This window comes from Coregonus clupeaformis, unplaced genomic scaffold, assembly GCF_020615455.1.
Source record: "Coregonus clupeaformis isolate EN_2021a unplaced genomic scaffold, ASM2061545v1 scaf0431, whole genome shotgun sequence".
Taxonomy (NCBI): Eukaryota; Metazoa; Chordata; class Actinopteri; order Salmoniformes; family Salmonidae; genus Coregonus; species Coregonus clupeaformis.
Window position 1 is genome coordinate 20698 of NW_025533886.1, and position 19319 is coordinate 40016.

Here is a 19319-nt window from a genome sequence, read left to right on the forward strand (position 1 = left end):
CATACCATGGCTCCACACACAGTCAAGACACACAAAGACCAGAAAATATATATTCATAGCATAAGATGGAATAGAGTTTGTTTAATGTCCATAAGGGAAATCAAAACATAAAATGACAAGACAAAACATTTTTTTTAACAACATTTACACTTTAGAATAAAATTCCCCTTCTAACTGTGCTTCAGAATACTGTCTAGTTTCCTCTCCAAGATGACCACACAACCTCACATGATCAGCATAAAGAGGATATTGCACTGGTTCAATGATCTCCTCACACATTTAATGACATGGACATGACAAAGAAGCAGCAGCATCTGCTGGTATGAGCTACGGTGGTTGCACGTGAATGTGTACCAGGGGAACACTTTGGTCAATGCTTCTGCTTGATTACTGCAGAGATGCAGCTTATTGAATACTGATTATATCACAGTTTAAGCTAACAGTGCTCTACACATCTTTACATCAGTCACTGGCTAATCTAAGCCTAAACAACTGTACTTACAAACACATCCCTTCCATAGTCAAGGGCTAACTGCATAGTTTATACCCCAGTTCCTACACTGGGTACATAGCTGATACCTTTTAGATGTAGGAGAGAAAAGAAGTATAGGTTTGGGGGATTTCTCTAAAGTAATGTGCATAATAATGTTGAATACAGCTACTTGAGGGGTTAAGAGGCCTTGGTATATATAGATTAGGCCAGGTTAGGGATCTAGCTAGAACATGAACTAATGAACACCTGAGGTACACTGTTTTTCTACTGCTCTCTCTCTCCTTCCCTCAACAGGAGGCCATTTAGGTCATTTTCAAAGCCCTACTACCCCAGAGGAAATGGCACCCATTTTGTGCCATAAATGTCTCTCTTTCCCCTACAGCATAGAGCACACTGTAATGTGTTCACAGGGACCGCCTGCTCAGCCATCTGCCCCTGTGAGAGAGAGAGGTGGCAGGAGGGCATTATGAGCCAGGCTGAGGCTGACTGGAGCCCACTTAGATCTAAGGCTCTATCTCTCCCTTCCTTCCTGGTCACAGGTAGCTACCACCTGGGAACAGGAGGAACCCTTGAGCTGTAGACTGAATACTGACTAACCTATAGGCCTAAAGTCTACTGTATGGAGAGCCAGACGACTGAGTGCAGGCAGCTTGTTTATCAGGGATTTTCTCTCATACAGATAAAAGGAACCATCAGCGCCCCTCTGTGGTCAAACAACCATACAACAAGCCATACAGTACAACGTTGCTGTCTAACTATGTCTACCATAGACAAGACATTAAGTACACACTTTTAAAAAAGAGAACCCTCTAAGACATGTAGACATTCAATGCAAAACAATTACATAACGAGAAACAAAAGTGAAATCATAGCAATTAAATTATAGCTCACATTGATTAATTTACATTAGATGTTACATGTCTATCTAAAGCAGGGCTCTCCAACCCTGTTCCTGGAGAGATACCCTCCTGTAGGTTTTCGTTCCAACCCCAGTTGTAATTTACCTGATTCAGATGATCAAACAGCTAATTATTAGAATCAGGTGCGCAAGATTAGGATTGGAGCGAAAACCTATAGGACGTTAATGCTCTCCAGGAGCAGGGTTGGAGAGCCTTGCTCTAAAGACATATTGTACAATAGTCCCCTACAAATAGTTCATTGTTTTGGTATGCATTCATTACTTCTCAGACTATTAGAAGAAAGTCCCATTTCCATGACTGTGGAAAATGAAAATGCGACTGGCCTGTAATCTTTCATCTCAGGTTGGGAGCTGGGAGCACACAGTTAGCTCTCCATTGAAGCTCTTTAAAACAGCCTCTGAGCTACCCTGATGAAAGATATCAGTGTAGACAGTGAACCCCAGGGACACCAACACCAACGTCCAGGCCAAATTCAAAGGAAGTGGAGTTCCAAATCTCACTACCTCCTCAATATTAAATCAAAGGCGGTGTATACTATGAATTTGATAAAAACAGGAGTTATTGCTTCTTTCAATGGTATCCAAATTCAGATGTCTGCAGTAAAATGTGAGATACTGCCATTTTGAGGACTTTCACACATTCAGTAGTTGAGTGCTGCTCTAATATCAAGTTTAAAGGGTTAAAATAATATTGATAAATAAGAGAAAAGAGCGTACTTTTCTATACGTCTCTAATACTACAGTACATACTGACCTTTACCTCACAGTAATACCTTGTCTTATTTTAGTGCAACCATTTTTTCAAGTTACATAATGAATCAAATAAAACTAATACCCCTGAGGCAACAGGATTATGGTTTCATTTGAAATACATATTATATAAGCTATCAAAAACATACACATGGACGTAAACAGAAAAGGTTCACAGTTTGTGTTCAGTGTTTATAGCTTTGCTTTACCTGAGAATCACAAAGCACCCTGATAGCTCAGAGGATAGCCCTTTTTGTTCAATCAACTGGAATTCACTTGATTGAGTAATGCATTCATAAACATACATATGTATTACCAAATAAGCTATCTCCTACTGTACATAAACACTCCTGGTCAAATATTAAAGTTATCTCAGTGCTACATTCTGTAATAAAATGTTTTTATAATTTTTTACATTTCAGTAGATGAAATAAATATGTTAATAGTACTGCATTCAAACACAGTCATACACGCCTCTCTTCCTACAGCCACTGACTACATTTATTCACGACAAAACCTAGAGTCCAGTAACTTACTGTATAAAACAAACAAATGTATAATTTGAATACTATATCATAAGCATTACTTTACAAGTCAAGAGCAGGAGGAGGCTACCAAAAACCACCACCACCCCAAAGATCACTGAGGAGAGGACAGTAGGTGATCAGAATGAGCTCTGACAAGCAGAGTTGATGCTGTGTGCAGGTGGCCACAGGGCCCTGCTAACACAGTGACATAACATAGGGACACATCTTTGATGTGACACGTCAAAACAAAGCAGCAGAAGCAGAAATATGACATCACACAGTAGAAACCAGATACTGTCATTCAGTGTAGATGCTGAGAACATGAAATGTTGTCTTGTCAGCTGGTGTAGTGTGGTAGTGTAGTGTATTGCCCTATAGCAGGGGTATATCGCTAGCAACAACAGAATAAATGATTACAGTAGAAAAGAGGAGAATATCTTCTTTCTAATGATGTCAACATTATTTCTCAACTCCTAATATAGAGCAAATTACACTCTTTGGAGCCAATTACATAGGCTACCAGTGCGTCAAGTGCCGCTGGCTGCTGGTAAGCTTTCTTGACCTGGACATACATTTTTGCCAACATATGGCTAACCTTTGTTCAACCAGCTAAACAGCTGCTTTTAGCAAAAATGTGTTTGGAGTTACTTTTCTAGCTAATAGGCTATGTTAGAGTTTACACTTCCTTTCCCAATTATAATGTGCGGAGGTCAAAATAATGAAAAACTATCTACCAAATCTACTCATTTTTTAAATGTTGATTACTTCTCCTTGCCATTATCATTCACCTGATGTTAAGACAAGACATGTGAGAAGAAATTGCTAACGTATGATGGGGGTCCCTGGGTTGCCCGTTTGCCTGGGAGGGGTCCCTGGGCAAAAAAAAGGTTGACGACCCCTGCCCTATAGAAAGAGCTGCTGCGATAGAGACACACTTTATTGGGATGGGATAAACAGATACCCAACTCCTGCTCATGCTTTGACATGCCTCCCTCCCTCCACTTCATCCCCTACATCTGGTTGTCGTTGTACTGTGGGGTGTTGCTGGAGTACTGTTGGTCCGGCATCATGGCCCCCGTGGCGGCCCCCATAGCTGCCTGCTGTGCTGCCTGTTGGATGTGGGGGTTCTTCCAGGCCCCTGTGGTCCACTCCTCCTGGGCCTTGCCTATGCTGCCCCCGCTGCCACGGTAGAAGTTATGGACCTGGAGAGAAGGAGCAGAAGGACAACAGGAAAATGTCAGGCTGCACATAAAGATGACAGAGAGCAATGGAGACCTTTGTTGCTTCCCTATGCACCAGCCGGCACAATGGGCATGAGTGAGTGACATAAAGATCACCAGACCTGTGAAACCATAAACATCTTCATGCTCTACGTTTCCCATGGTTGTGACGGAACACAGAGGACACAGACTTGCCTTGGTGAGGGCGATGAAGGACAGCGTTGCCGTGGCAGTGAAAAAGAGGGTGGGGATGAGCATCAGCAAGGCGATCCAAAGGTTGTAGCTGAAGAAAGAGATGGTGGCCAGCCAGCCGCTGACAGGTGTAGAGGAGAAGAAGACAGTTACCATTTGCTCTATTACACTGAGTATACTGAACATTAGGAACACCTTCCTAATATTGAGTTGCAGCTCCTTTTGCCCTCAAAACTGCCTCAATTTGTCAGTAAATGGACTCTACAAGGTGTTGAAATCGTTCCACAGGGATACTGGTCCATGTTGTTGCTTCCCACAGTTGTGTCAAGTTGGCTGGATGTCCTTTGGGTGGTGGACCATTCTTGATACTCATGGAATACTGTTGAGCGTAAAAAACCGAGCAGCGTTGCAGTTCTTGACACAAACCGGTGTGCCTGGCACATACTACCATACCCCGTTCAAAGGCACTTCAATATTTTGTCTTGCCCATTCACCCTCTTAATGGCACACATACACAATCCATGTCTCAACTGTCTCAAGACTTTAAAATCCTTCTTTAAAAAGCTTTCTCCTCCCCTTCATCTACACTGATTGAAGTGGATTTAACAAGTGACATCAATAAGGGATCATGGCTTTCACCTGGATTCACCTGATCAGTCTATGTCATGGAAAGAGCAGGTGTTCTTAATGTTTTGTATACTCAGTGTACAGTATGTCTGCAGGATAAATGCTTTATGAGAACACTGATGCACTGAAGCTAAAGCTAAAACTCTCATTGATGCTGAAAATAAGACTATTATCATCCTCATCATCATCATGACAATGGTATCAATTGTAGTAAAGTAAAGTAATCCACTTCACAAAATAGTAGAAGACATGATGCTATAACGAACAGTTGAACTTAAAATGACAGCGATCAGGATCACTTTATGTAGTCGGCTAATATCGTGGATCAGCCTTAAAAAGGTTTTATGTCCCACACATATAACTATCCATTTCTGAATGTTGACATGTATATACTTGATGGAAGCTGCCATTACAATGATATCTGCTAATCAAAGTGAAGCCAGGTGACATTTAGCCCTTAACAGCCTTAAACTCAAATGACAGAATTAAGTTATAAATGTCCTGAGTGAGGCTATTTCCTGACTGTCGTCTACGGCATTGTTAATGATATGACAGGGTGTGGTAATGTAGGAGGTTATACTGCTGTCGTTTTAAAGACAGAATTGTTTTGGCTAAACAGAGTTTGTCGGTAACACAATAACTTTCATTTATAATACTTTATGGAGAATTGCTAAGCATTAATACATGTGTATAATCATTCATAATGGGCTTATTAATGAAGGTTATTTTAATGTGTAACCAGTTAGTCTTACCAGTTTCCCCAGCCTGGGATCCCTATGCATTGGATGATACTGATGCCCACCTGGGCCATGAACACAAAGAAGAACGCCATGAAGTTGAACGAGCTGTCAGTCCTAGGAGAACAACAAAAGGAATTGTAAGTCCACAGACACACAACACATTATACAGTGTGGTACTTGTTAATAAGTAAATCACTTTTCAAGATTTCTCTTGGCGGTAACTGATTTCCCTTGACTGACAGTATATCACTATGATCAAGCATAATGGTGTCAAAGTAGGACTGGAGGGTTTTCCTGACCACATAGCCTGACCAAGAAAAACTATGGGCCCTAGTTATAGCTTAAAATTATCTAGTGGTAGTTGGATACCTTATGGGTGTGTCTGAAATCCACTTACTTGAAGGCCTTGTAGATGGGCCTGAACCAGCACACATAGGAGCAGGGGGTGAAGAGAATCAACCATATGATGGCCATGCCAAAATTTGTCACGCCCCCTCCACCCAGCATCCAAACAAAGCAGCCCACCAGATTCACAGCCAGGGTGATTGCATGCACTACAAAACACACCACCGGGAGAACACACTGTTATTCACACCAGTAGAACAATGCAAAAGTATAACAATAACACCAGTCAGGGAACCATGGTGCATGGCAGGATAGAGAGCCAGTAAGTGCTACACTCCACTCAGTCAGAATAGCTCTTAGATAAATGTGCACTTTCTGTCCACTCCGGTTCCTTGAGTGCCCTTTCTGCGGGTGTCCACATTTTCTTTCTTCTTCTCTGTTTTGCTCTGTCTCAGTAATCTAGCAAACCTACTCCTCTTAAGATGGAATTGGTTGTAATTAGAGCACTGCGTGAGCTAGGGGTTCAGTTCCAACCTGCTCCACAGAACTGCCACAGGCAGCCAATCAGCTTCAATTACTGGTCCACAAAGGGAAGAGATATCCCTACATCTGAGCTACAAACCCAACCAAAGCTATAATAATAGACTCATTAAGTGATTAGCCTTTTTTCATCTCCGGCAAAGAAACAAAGTGAAGGCTAGAAGTACTTTTGTTGGTTAAGTTGTGCAAAAAATACTTTAGAGTTTTCTGTACAATTCTGTCTATTCATTTAATGCAACAAGGGTGACTATTCAATGAGATGAGTTTAAGGGATTAAAATACATTTTAGAATGACTGAAATCATAGAAACATCAAACATGTAGAGCAAGCACAACACACAAAAGGAATGAGAGGAAGGATATAAGAGTTTATTCCATCAACACTGTTAGTGGTGTAGAAGTACAAACGCAGAGGTACAGAATACCTGTTTAAATGTTTATCACTTAATGGGGGGATCTGCAGAGAGAGTAAAAGATAAGTCATTAGATGAGAAGAAGGGGCAGCAAATGCATAATCTCCCATGGGCCTGGATGACAAATACACCAGTGGAGGCTCCTCAGAGGAGGAAGGGGAGGGCCATCCTCCTCAGTGAATTTCAGAAATTGAAATATATTCAAGTCACCAAATAATTGATTAAAACACACTGTTTTGCAATGGTCTACAGTAGCCTCAACAGCACTCTCTGGGGTAGCACCATGGTGTAGCCGGACGACAGCTAGTTTCTGTCCTTTGGGTATATTGACTTCAATACAAAACCTAGGAAGCTAATGGTTCTCAACCCCTTCCATAGACTTACACAGTAATTATGACGACTTCCGGAGGATGTTCTCCAACCTATAAGAGCTCTTGTAGTATGAACTGGCATGTTGTCAACCCAATCAAAGGATCAGAGAATGAATCTAGTACTGAAAGCATAAGCTACAGCTAGTTAGCACTGCAGTGTATAAAATGTGGTGAGTAGTTGACTCAAAGAGATAAAGACAATAGTTGAACAGTTTTGAACAAATACAAATTTTCAAAAATGAAGAAGCAAGAGAGAGAGAGAGAGAGAGAGAGAGAGAGAGAGAGAGAGAGAGAGAGAGAGAGAGAGAGAGAGAGAGAGAGAGAGAGAGAGAGAGCTAGCTATATTTAGTTGTATTATTTTTTCACATTCACTTTCACTTACCTAGCTAGCGAATGCAGATAGCTAGTTTAGCCTACTCAAACACCCGGCTCAAACAGAGAGGGATGCTATGTTAGCTAGTTGGCTATGGCTATCCAATACTGGAGCTCTTCCAAGTCATGGTAAGCTTTTGGTTTTATTAATTTATTGCCACCGGGGCCCGCCGGTGTAACTGCTAAACTGCTTGCTGTACACTGTACTGCATGATTGTAGCAGGTTTATTAGCGCATTACTTCTAGTAGCTAGCTATGTTGACTATGACGTTAGCTAATATGGTGACAATGATGTAGGCTGTATGTACCGGTTAGCAGTTATGGTATGAAGGTTTGACTTGGAAAGGTTTTTTCGCCTGGTCACAGACAGCTGTTGTATTGTGCACTGAAGTCCACAACCGAAGGGAAAATGTGAGAGGAGAAGAGTGCGTAGATCTGAGAATAAATTATACAACGAGTAAATGATCATGCTGTTTGTATGTGGCTACTATGAAAGTGAACTGTGTTTGCGGTGATCATGGGTGTATTCATCCCGCCAAATTCTGATTAAAAACGTTTCTTAAACGGAAGCAAACGGAACAAAACTGGGATAAACATACGTTTGCAACTATTGGACTTATGATTACGCCTTAGATCAGCTAGATGCAGGCAAGAGTGTGCAAGGTGGTATTGAATGTGTCACTGTCTGTCACCTTGATTACTCACATTTTTCTCTCGACCTGTGCACCTACATTGTAAACTTTAATTTGTTGGCTAGATTGTAGCAACCTCATGATGGGTATAGGGATAATTTGAGTATCATGTAGTAGCCTAAACCTATCGATGTTACAATGAGCTGGGTGAATGTAATATGAATGACTGTCATCCAATATGCTGTAATAGAAATAAGGCCATGCTCATTTTTAAAAATGGTCCTCCCTCATCTTAAACGGCACTGACCGCCACTGACATACAAATATCTAGTTACAGCAGAACACCCTCTGTCATTCTTTGTAGCTGTGGTGGATAAAGACAACATGTGGCATGGGAGAGGTTAACTGTCAGCTCTCGTGTGTTCACCACAATGATCTAATCTAAACAGTAGGCGACACTGGAGAGAGGGCTACACAAAAACTCTGCACAGAGGGGAAACTTGTTTCACACTATTGTGGCTTCCTGAACCGTACTGTCCTTGCACAGTTATTTTCCTTTTACATGTTCCTTTCCAGCACAGTTCCAGCAACTATGGTTGATGTGTAATCAGGCCAGCGCAGTGCAGCTTGGCTAGGCTCACTTGGCTAGGCTCAGCAGTGTGAAAGAGGTATAACAACTCATAACCCCTAAATATGTGAACTCTATGACAGAGTGGCTGACTAGAGTTGTTCTAGTATGGGCTGTGGGTAGTAGGCCGTGGGCACTCACAGATCCACAGGTGGTAGAGTCTCTTGCACATGGTGCGATGCTGTTCAGGGATCTCCTCATCAAAGTCCTGGTAGAAACACGGCTGCAGGGGGATGAACCCCGGTATTGGAGGGAAGTTATTCTCTGCTGGAGATATGGCAATCATTTCATGAGTCAATAATACATCGGTGGCATTGGCAGGTGTGTCATGTTAGGCTAGATACTAGTGTTTGTATGATTGGTTGATGAGAGACTAGCCAAACATTACAGGAAATGACTTTTTATAGAACACCATGATTATGTACAAAAACATATGCATGCTGTGTGTCAATTTCAATTCATGCAAATCCTTACCAGCCATTAGTGTTGATTTTGTTGTTCGGATTGTTTTGGTCCTCAATCTCTTGAATCTAAAAATAAAGGAAGTGTAGCTTTGTAAATGCAGTCATTCTAAAACTCAGTAACAACACTAAACATCAGCTTTCTCACTCACAGGTGAAATGTATTTGCACATTATATTAGTCGCCTAACATTATTAATTGAACAAAGACTATTGAAAGAAAGAGATTAATCAATTATGGCAGTGTGCAGCCTATGTGTGACACCACTTATGATATACTGTAGCTATGCTTTTATCCAATGCAGTGTTTTCAAGATCTATAATCTTAACGTTGTCACGTGTCACATTCGACTGAAGAGATTTACTGACACACACAGAGACGTGTTGGAGGCATCGGCTCAATGGTGGCTCTTCAGGGTTTAAAAACTGTGATTCTTCCGGTGTGCGAGTAAAAGTGGAGACTCAATAAAGCAGCCAGAGTATTCACGAACACCCCAGTCAATAACCTAACATTCGCAGTGTTTTGATTTTTATTTGCTGAATAGACCCATATACTACCGGTACTCGCTTCAAGTCAAACCGTTATCTTTGAAGTTAGTTCTATCCTGATAGGGATCATCTGACCCCAACTGCCTTGCATTACGAACTTCCTTTGTAAACATAATCGGCTTACCTCCTCCTGTCCTGAGCGCACTGTTGCTATTTACAATGTTCTGTCCCTCCGCTGCATGCTATCAGTTCCACCTCATCGAATATGAGGAATGAGAAAGCTCGATAATAAAGAGATAAAGTAGAATAAATCACTGTTCTTTTACTTTTTTATACGAGATCGTGGAGGTAATACAATCTTCAATGCCGTAGCTGTCCTATCATCGTCCGTAAATCTCCTGTGCCATCAGTTCTGACCAATCGGCACACTGCTCTCTACTCGCGATATCTGCGTCTTTAACATTACGTTCGAATCGCTATCTTGCTCTCCCTCGTTCCATGGCGGCTGCTCTCCACGGTGCTGAAGTTAATTTCCCGCTGTCTACAGAGAAAGCCATCTAATCAGTGACCTACTCTGGTGTTACTGGTGGGCTTCGATCATTTGACTCATGATTGTCACCAAATGAATGTTTTTGACATTAATTAAATACAGGATTATTGATCAATAATGATCAAGTAGTAGGTATTTTGGTTAATCATTGGCATAAAATATTTCACTTAATGGTTGATATTCGTGTGCAGAAATAATGGTCAGCAATTACGGTCTGTGAGGGTTCTCATTTACACTGTTCAATAGGGGCCATGGGGTTTATAGGGAGGACTAACAGTGTTTACAGTGTGTTAATGTCTTCACGCAATAATGTATCAAACAGGAAGGGATGTTAGCCAGCAGATGGCAGTGTTGATATTGGTTGGTTTCTGGTTTGCCAGCTAGGGGGTTCAGTTCAGTACAGCTTTACTGATTAGAGTTACTCTATCATCTATCTATCCCCTTGACATACTCATCCTCTGAATGTTCCTCATCTAACAGAGTAATATGACATTTATTTTGTAAAGATTTATGATGGATGAATTTAGCATGTGGACTTTTTCACTAAGCTTCTCTTGTTTACAGTAAACCTCAACCTTTATTTTCAACACTGGTTAAACATTCTACACATCTATTACAACAGTAATGACTGGCATACCCAAAATGCACTGTCTGGTATAGGCCTTCCTTCGTTGTCCTCAAATAGCTTAGCATGACAAATTAGGATGTATTGACCATAGAGCCTCTCCAGCCCTTTTCACCTACAGATAAGGAGCTTAACCTTGCAGTGCACAATAAGTTGTTACATTTTAATTTGATTTCCACTACTTATTTTTTTTGTGATCTAATTGACATTTTAGTCATTTAGCAGACGCTCTTATCCAGAGCGACTTACAATTAGTGAGTGCATACATTTTTCATACTGGCCCCTCATGGGAATCGAACCCACAACCCTTGCGTTGCAAGCACCATACTCTACCAACTGAGCTACAGGAGGGCTTTTAATCCTCATAACTAAAGCCCTGTAGTAACCTGATTCTTGTGTTGGCAGGCAGGGGCCTTGCTTTGAAACCGACTGGAGGATGCCAAGAGCCCCATGCTGAGAGGAAGGGTGTGGGAGTCCTCACAACAAAGAAGGAGAACACAGGAATCCTGCAGTAGCACTTCTGTTGAACAACCTTTAGGGGGCACTGTGATCCACTTTTCCTCAAACTGAATGAGTGTGACTGAGCGTGGTCAGTATGCTACAGCTACTGCTACTGCTGAAGCTACTTGGGTGACTATGGGTCGTTTTCCTGTACTATTTTAGATAGCCTAATGAAGATGATTTTGGAGTGCTTCCAAAAAATTGCATTTGACTTGTCGTGGTTCACCTATGAATAGTTGCTGTGCCTATTTCTCTGTTTGTGTAAGTCAACTATTTTCATAGCTGTGGGTTTCTACTTTTTGTTCAGAGTGTGGTCTCTCTCTTCACACACACACACACACACACACACACACACACACACACACACACACACACACACACACACACACACACACACACACACACACACACACACACACACACACACAGAAAGAGAGACACGCACTCAGAGAGTACGCTCACTCTCTATCTCTTTCTCTCTCTCTCTATCTCTATCTCTCTCGCTATCTCTCTCTCTCTCTCTCTCTCTCTCTCTCTCTCTCTCTCTCACTCACTCACTCACTCACTCTCACACTCTTTCTCTCTCGCTCTCCCTCACTCACCTACTCTCACTCTCTCTCACACACAGACACACACACACACACACTCACACTCAAAGTATATGCAGATAAATGCAAAACTAACATCCACATACAGAGACACCATGTTTGCACATGCACCAGTGGAGGTTGCTGAGGGGAGGACAGCTCATGATAATGGCTGCAGTGGAGTATAATGGCTGGAATGGAGTGAATGGAATGGTATCCAAAATATTTACTCCATTCCAGCCATTATTATGAGCCGTCCTCCCCTCAGCAGCCTCCACTGACATGCACCCAGTGCATGTGAGTTAAAAAACACTTCACTTGCATAAAACACACACACACTTACACACAGCATCCACATAACCCTTGAGAAGGTGCTTGGTATGTGTAGAGCATGCATTGCTGCTCTCAGGCTGCCAGTCGTGTAAACCCACAGCCACTTGGAGGCCAATACAGTAATGTAAGATGCCACAGACAATAGAACACTATGGAAAATCTGAGAAACCAGGCCTGCTATTCATAGCAGACTTCGAAAAGGCATTTGATAAAGTACGACTGGGGTTTATATATAAATGCCTGGAGCATTTCAATTTTGGAGAATCTCTTATAAAATGGGTCAAATTCATGTATAGTAACCCTAGGTGTAAAAGAGTAAATAATGGCTATTTCTCAGAAAGTTTTAAACTGTCAAGAGGAGTGAAACAAGGTTGTCCACTATCGGCATATCTATTTTTTGTGGCCATCGAGATGTTAGCTATTAAAATCAGATCCAACAATAATATCAGGGGATTAGAAATCCAGGGCTTAAAAACATGTCATTGTACGCTGATGATTCATGTTTTCTTTTAAATCCACAACTAGAATCCCTCCACAGCCTCATAGAGGATCTAGATACATTTTCTAACCTCTCTGGATTACAACCAAATTATGACAAATGTACTATATTACATATTGGATCACTAAAAAATAAAACATTTACATTAGCATGTAGTTTACCAATAAAATGGTCTGATGGTGATGTGGATATACTCGGAATACATATCCCAAAGGAAATAAATGATCTCACTTCAATACATTTTAATAGAAAGTTAGCAAAAATAGATAAGATCTTGCTACCATGGAAAGGTAAATACCTGTCAATTTGTGGAAAAATCACCCTGATTAACTCTTTAGTATTATCCCAGTTTACCTATTTGCTTATGGTCTTGCCTACGCCTAGCGAACAGTTTTTTTAATTATGTGAGAAAAAAATATTCCATTTTATTTGGAACGGCAAGCCAGACAAAATTAAAAGGGCCTATTTATATAATGAATATAAATTTGGAGGATAGAAATTATTAAATATTAAAGCATTAGACCTATCAATAAAAGCTTCAGTCATACAAAAGTTATACTTAAATCCGAACTGGTTCTCAAGCAAATTAGTAAGATTGTCTCACCCAATGTTCAAGAATGGCCTTTTTCCCTTTATTCAGATTACAACCACTCACTTTCAGTTATTTGAAAAGGAAATAATCTCCCAAATATCACTATTTCTAAAACAAGCCATAGAAAGTTGGTTGCAATTTCAATTTAATCCTCCAGAAACGACAGAACAAATAATGCAACAAATATTGTGGTTAAACTCAAATATACTAATTGACAAAAACCCTTTTTTTTTGACAACATAAAAAAAAAAGTATAATCTTCGTAAATGATATCATCGGTAGGACTGGTGGAGTTATGTCGCACATGCAGCTAACAAAAATATATGGAAATGTCTGCTCTACCCAAAATTACAACCAAATAATTGCAGCCTTACCGCAAAAATGTAAGAGGAAAGTGGAAGGGGGAGAAAGTAAGGAACTTGTCTGTCGACCTTGCATTAAAGAACATAATTGGTTAAGGAAAACTGTGATAAATAAAAAAGTATATCAGTTTCATTTCAGGACCAAAGGATTGACAGCCGTCCCATATAGATTGCAAAACAGTTGGGAAGAGATTTTTGACGTACCGATCCCATGGCATAGTGTTTATGAACTGATACGCAAAACGACACCGGATTCAAAACTTAGAATCTTTCAATTTAAATTATTATATACAATTCTTGCTACCAATAGAATGTTATTTATATGATGGATACAATCTTCCCAGCTCTGAAGATTTTGCTGTGAAGAGACAGAATCATTAGATCATTTGTTTTGGTACTGTCCATTTGTAGCTTGTTTTTGGACACAGGTCCAGGAATGGCTAAAGGATTGCAATACTTACCTGGAGCTAACCTTGCAGATAGCATTACTGGGTGATCTGAAAAGTCATAGTCAATCGATCAATAACATAATAATACTTTTAGCAAAAAAATATATTTTCAATTCACAATCTGTAGAAACAATGAGAATAGAAAGGTTCAGAACTTTTGTAAGACATCACAGTACAGTTGAAATATATATGGCAAATAGAAATCCTGTATGGATGGTGTTAAAAGATAGATGGGAGGTGTTGAGTGGAATTGAAGGATTGGACTAATAACAACTAACAACAACTAATAACAAGGTAACTAATAATGTAAGCATACTGTGTCCATAATAAGTATATAGGTTGTAGGTTGGGAGCTTTTGTGAAAGAGCACAGTTAGAAAGATATGGCATATAGAAGCAAACCGAATGGACATCATGAAAATTATCGGAGAGGTTGAGAGTAGAAGAAGTTCAGGAGAAAAAACAAACAAAATATAATTATTGTAGCATTGACTGTGTCCATAAAATGTAGATAGTAAGTATAAGCTGGAAGTAAAGGCCTAAGCATTGTTGTTCACTAGTTTACTCCAAGTTGGAAAGGGTGGTGGGGTTGGAAAGTAATAAAGGGGAATATATATATATATTTTTAGAGGATGTGTATGTATGTATGTATGTATGTATGTATGTATGTATGTATGTATGTATGTATGTATGTATGTGGGTATGTATGTGAGTATATATATATGTATATGTATGTGTATATGTATGTATGTGTGTATATATATATATACAGTGGGGAGAACAAGTATTTGATACACTGCCGATTTTGCAGGTTTTCCTACTTACAAAGCATGTAGAGGTCTGTAATTTTTATCACAGGTACACTTCAACTGTGAGAGACGGAATGTAAAACAAAAATCCAGAAAATGACATTGTATGATTTTTAAGAAAATAATTTGCATTTTATTGCATGACTTAAGTATTTGATACATCAGAAAAGCAGAACTTAATATTTGGTACAGAAACCTTTGTTTGCAATTACAGAGATCATACGTTTCCTGTAGGTCTTGACCAGGTTTGCACACACTGGAGAAGGGATTTTGGCCCACTCCTCCATACAGATCTTCTCCAGATCCTTCAGGTTTCGGGGCTGTCGCTGGGCAATACAGACTTTCAGCTCCCTCCAAAGATTTTCTATTGGGTTCAGGTCTGGAGACTGGCTAGGCCACTCCAGGACCTTGAGATGATTCTTACGGAGCCACTCCTTAGTTGCCCTGGCTGTGTGTTTCGGGTCGTTGTCATGCTGGAAGACCCAGCCACGACCCATCTTCAATGCTCTTACTGAGGGAAGGAGGTTGTTGGCCAAGATCTCACGATACATGGCCCCATCCATCTTCCCCTCAATACGGTGCAGTCGTCCTGTCCCCTTTGCAGAAAAGCACCCCCAAAGAAGCTCATTTTTTGTCTCATCAGACCACATGACCTTCTCCCATTCCTCCTCTGGATCATCCAGATGGTCATTGGCAAACTTCAGACGGGCCTGGACATGCGCTGGCTTGAGCAGGGGGACCTTGCGTGCGCTGCAGGATTTGAATCCATGACGGCGTAGTGTGTTACTAATGGTTTTCTTTGAGACTGTGGTCCCAGCTCTCTTCAGGTCATTGACCAGGTCCTGCTGTGTAGTTCTGGGCTGATCCCTCACCTTCCACATGATCATTGATGCCCCACGAGGTGAGATCTTGCATGGAGCCCCAGACCGAGGATGATTGACCGTCATCTTGAACTTCTTCTATTTTCTAATAATTGCGCCAACAGTTGTTGCCTTCTCACCAAGCTGCTTGCCTATTGTCCTGTAGCCCATCCCAGCCTTGTGCAGGTCTACAATTTTATCCCTGATGTCATTGTGGAGAGGTTGGAGTCTGTTTGATTGAGTGTGTGGACAGGTGTCTTTTATACAGGTAACGAGTTCAAACAGGTGCAGTTAATACAGGTAATGAGTGGAGAACAGGAGGGCTTCTTAAAGAAAAACTAACAGGTCTGTGAGAGCCGGAATTCTTACTGGTTGATAGGTGATCAAATACTTATGTCATGCAATAAAATGCAAATTAATTACTTAAAAATCATACAATGTGATTTTCTGGATTTTTGCTTTAGATTCCGTCTCTCACAGTTGATGTGTACCTATGATAAAAAATTACAGACCTCTACATGCTTTGTAAGTAGGAAAACCTTCAAAATCGGCAGTGTATCAAATACTTGTTCTCCCCACTGTATATATATATAAAACATGGGGGATTGGAAGTGATGCAGACAATTACATTGATGGAAGTTACAATCTATCTGCAATATTAAGCTGATCTACCCCCAAAAAAAAAAAAGAAGAAGAAAAAAAAAGATGCCACAGACAAGCATCTCTGCAAACACGCATCACAAACTCACACACACACTCTCTTCCTCTCTCTCTCTCCCTCTCCCTCTCTCCCTCTCTCTCTCTCCCTCTCTCTCTCAATCTCTCTCTCTCTCTCTCCCTCTCTCTCTCCCTCTCTCTCTCAATCTCTCTCTCTCAATCTCCCTCTCTCTCTCTCTCTCTCTCTCACACACACACACAAATACAACACACACACACAGCTTCAGGGAGAGGAAAGATTGGCCTGCACACTGTTTTCTCTACAAGAAGGTCGTTTGGCAGCCCACTTCATTCTTCTCCAATGACACAGAGAAGTATTTTGAGGGCAGTTGACATGTCTGGCAAAAACAAAAAAGCTTAAAATACTCATATTATAAAACCACAAGGACTATTTTATCTGCCTGATGTGTCACATTAAGAAGTTATGGCAGTAACTGTCAGTGATGAAATCCTTAAAAATAGCACGGCTGGCATCTGCTCGCCCAAGGAGACACAATACAGTCATTGTCTAGTCTCCTCTTCTCAAAACGCATGACACACATCACATACTATACGATTTAGCCTGTGTAAAACTGACAGTATCAGAGAGAGAGCTCTGAGAAATGAATAAACAAGCCAATTAGTATTCAAAGGCCCCCGTCTGCCTGTCCGCTGTTGCAGGTAGGCATCTGTCCACTTGTCCTCACTAGAGACAGGGGTGAGACGGGGGAGAGTGGCCTGTGAGAGAGAGAGGACTGCTGGGCATCACAGACCTCCCCCGGAACACCCTGGCCCCTCAGCTCAGCTCAGCCAAACCCTCACTGCCTCCTATTGATCTGCAGTAGATGACTAAAATATCCATATTTCTCTCACCAACTAACGCAGCGGATGGATACGCTTTGGAGCGTTGAAGATAAACAGGCCGTATTTAGAAAAGCCACATGGTATTTGGAAATTTCACCATCATTGAGATGAGCTACTACATCCTTAGAAAGAAAGGTGCTATCTAAACCCAAAAGGGTTATTCAGCTGTCCCCATAGGAGAACCCTTTGAATAACCCTTTTGGGTTCCATGTAGAACGCTTTCCACAGAGGGTTCTTCATGAAACCCAAAAGGGTTCTACTTGGAACCAAAAAGGGTTTGCCTATGGGGACAGCCGAATAACCGTTTTGGAACCCTTTTTTCTAAGAGTGTATAGTCCCAAATGGGGGATGTCATGTTTGAATCATTCCCCAAAATCTTCCCAGCCAGAGGAAATGTCTGTTTCCAGTTTATAAGATCTCTATGTTGGAATGGCTCTGAAGCTTTTCAGACGTAACAGGGGCCGACTGGGGGTCAGCACATCTCTGGGAGAGATCCTTCTTGCCTCCCTGGCAGCAGAGAATGAACAGACATAAGCTCCATTCTCTTAATGTGTGTGTATCATGAACATATTCCATGCTACACATAATCTCCATCAGAGACTCACAGATGGAAATATGAATGTCTTTGAAATGTTCTGAACAGGCTTTCAGGAGCTCCTTGCTTCCCTTCTTAAGACTCCTGCAACTCTTTCCTCTTATCTCTCCCCCTCCTTCCCTCCTTCCCCCCCTCTCTCCCGTCCTTTCTCCTGTTCCTATCTGACCCTCTCTCTGTACTCAATGAATATTCACCAGCGGCAGGCCCAGTCTCGACAGTGCTTATTAAAACCATCTATAATGACATGCACCTTCAATAGAAAGTCAAAACACAGATAAGAGTGGGCTGGTGGTGGGGGCTCTCTCTCCCACAGCTAACAACGTCGACATTGATGGGACACTTGAGACGACGACATGTTAGCAGAGCAGGACCGAGCTTTCCTTTCACAGCCACACAGCCTTTTACTGAGATTTAAAATCTACTTTTAAGCTAATTAGGATAAGAGCCGCTTCCTTCACAGTATATTGGTTATAGCCTGTGTTCTGAGGGATTCTGCCCACCCTGCTTCCCCTCCACTCCTCCTCCCTGGCTTCCCCTCTCTTTGCCCCTCTCAGCGGAGGAGATTAGGATGGGAAAGTCAGCTTTGCCTCATCAGCTTGGCCAACACATTTACATCATTTACATCATTTACATTGATGAGGCACAATGAGCCTTTTCTTGTTCTGGTTGATTACTTGATATATCTTCCCCTAGACAGAGGGCACATACTGTAAGAAATGAGGACTTGATGATGAGATGGTGAATGGTGCTACTAGTGGGTGTATCCCCTCACCTCTCCCTCTGTAGGCAGATTGGTAGGAGTGGGCAGAAGGCTGGGCTTTTGTGCCTTTGCCCATGAGATCATAACCCAGGATGTGCTCAGAATAATGAAAAGAGGGAGGCATTACATCATGAACACACACACACACACACACACACACTCACTGGTACCTCATTGAATAGTATTGTGTGTGTGTGTGTGTGTGTGTGTGTGTGTGTGTGTGTGTGTGTGTGTGTGTGTGTGTGTGTGTGTGTGTGTGTGTGTGTGTGTGCGTGTGTGCGTGTGTGCGTGTGTGCATGTGTGCGCATGTGCATGTGTGAGTGAGTGTCTCTGTGTGTGATGTAAGTACATATTTGCCTTGTTAAACCCTGAATATGAATGTCCTCCTCCCACCCTGTTCCCCCCTCAGTGCTCCAGGGTTGGGCATGCTGCCAGTGCACCCTGGTGGTATTGTACTACTAAAGTAAACCATTTGCCCAGTCACCCTCTATGCCCGTGTGCCACCCCTAAGTCTTGGTTTC

The 19319-nt window shown here is 41.5% G+C and overlaps 1 protein-coding gene across 2 annotated transcripts; it reads right to left on the reverse strand.

Moving 5' to 3' along the window:
- Positions 1-61: 61 nt before the first annotated feature.
- On the reverse strand, positions 62-10126 carry LOC121582288 (secretory carrier-associated membrane protein 5-like). 2 transcript variants are annotated; one of them, XM_045215365.1, is made up of 7 exons: positions 9902-10126; positions 9243-9298; positions 8910-9032; positions 5866-6022; positions 5481-5582; positions 4105-4222; positions 62-3891 (listed from the first exon to the last, which is right to left on the reverse strand). In XM_045215365.1, the coding sequence occupies exons 2-7, from the start codon at positions 9247-9249 to the stop codon at positions 3700-3702; spliced, it is 699 nt and encodes a 232-aa protein (XP_045071300.1). In that variant the 5' UTR covers positions 9250-9298; positions 9902-10126; the 3' UTR covers positions 62-3699. The 2 variants fall into 2 exon arrangements, with proteins under 2 accessions (XP_045071300.1, XP_045071299.1); XM_045215364.1 differs by having other exon boundaries at positions 8910-9035.
- Between the last annotated feature and the right edge of the window lie 9193 nt (positions 10127-19319).

Excerpts from the sequence above, each read along its gene's own strand:
- LOC121582288 (XM_045215364.1), bottom strand. Across the intron at positions 6,023-8,909 it reads ACTCTACCACCTGTGGATCT|TGCATGCAATCACCCTGGCT; the intron begins GTGAGTGCCCAC and ends TGTGTTTTGTAG. Across the intron at positions 3,892-4,104 it reads CCTTCATCGCCCTCACCAAG|GTCCATAACTTCTACCGTGG; the intron begins GCAAGTCTGTGT and ends CCTTCTCTCCAG.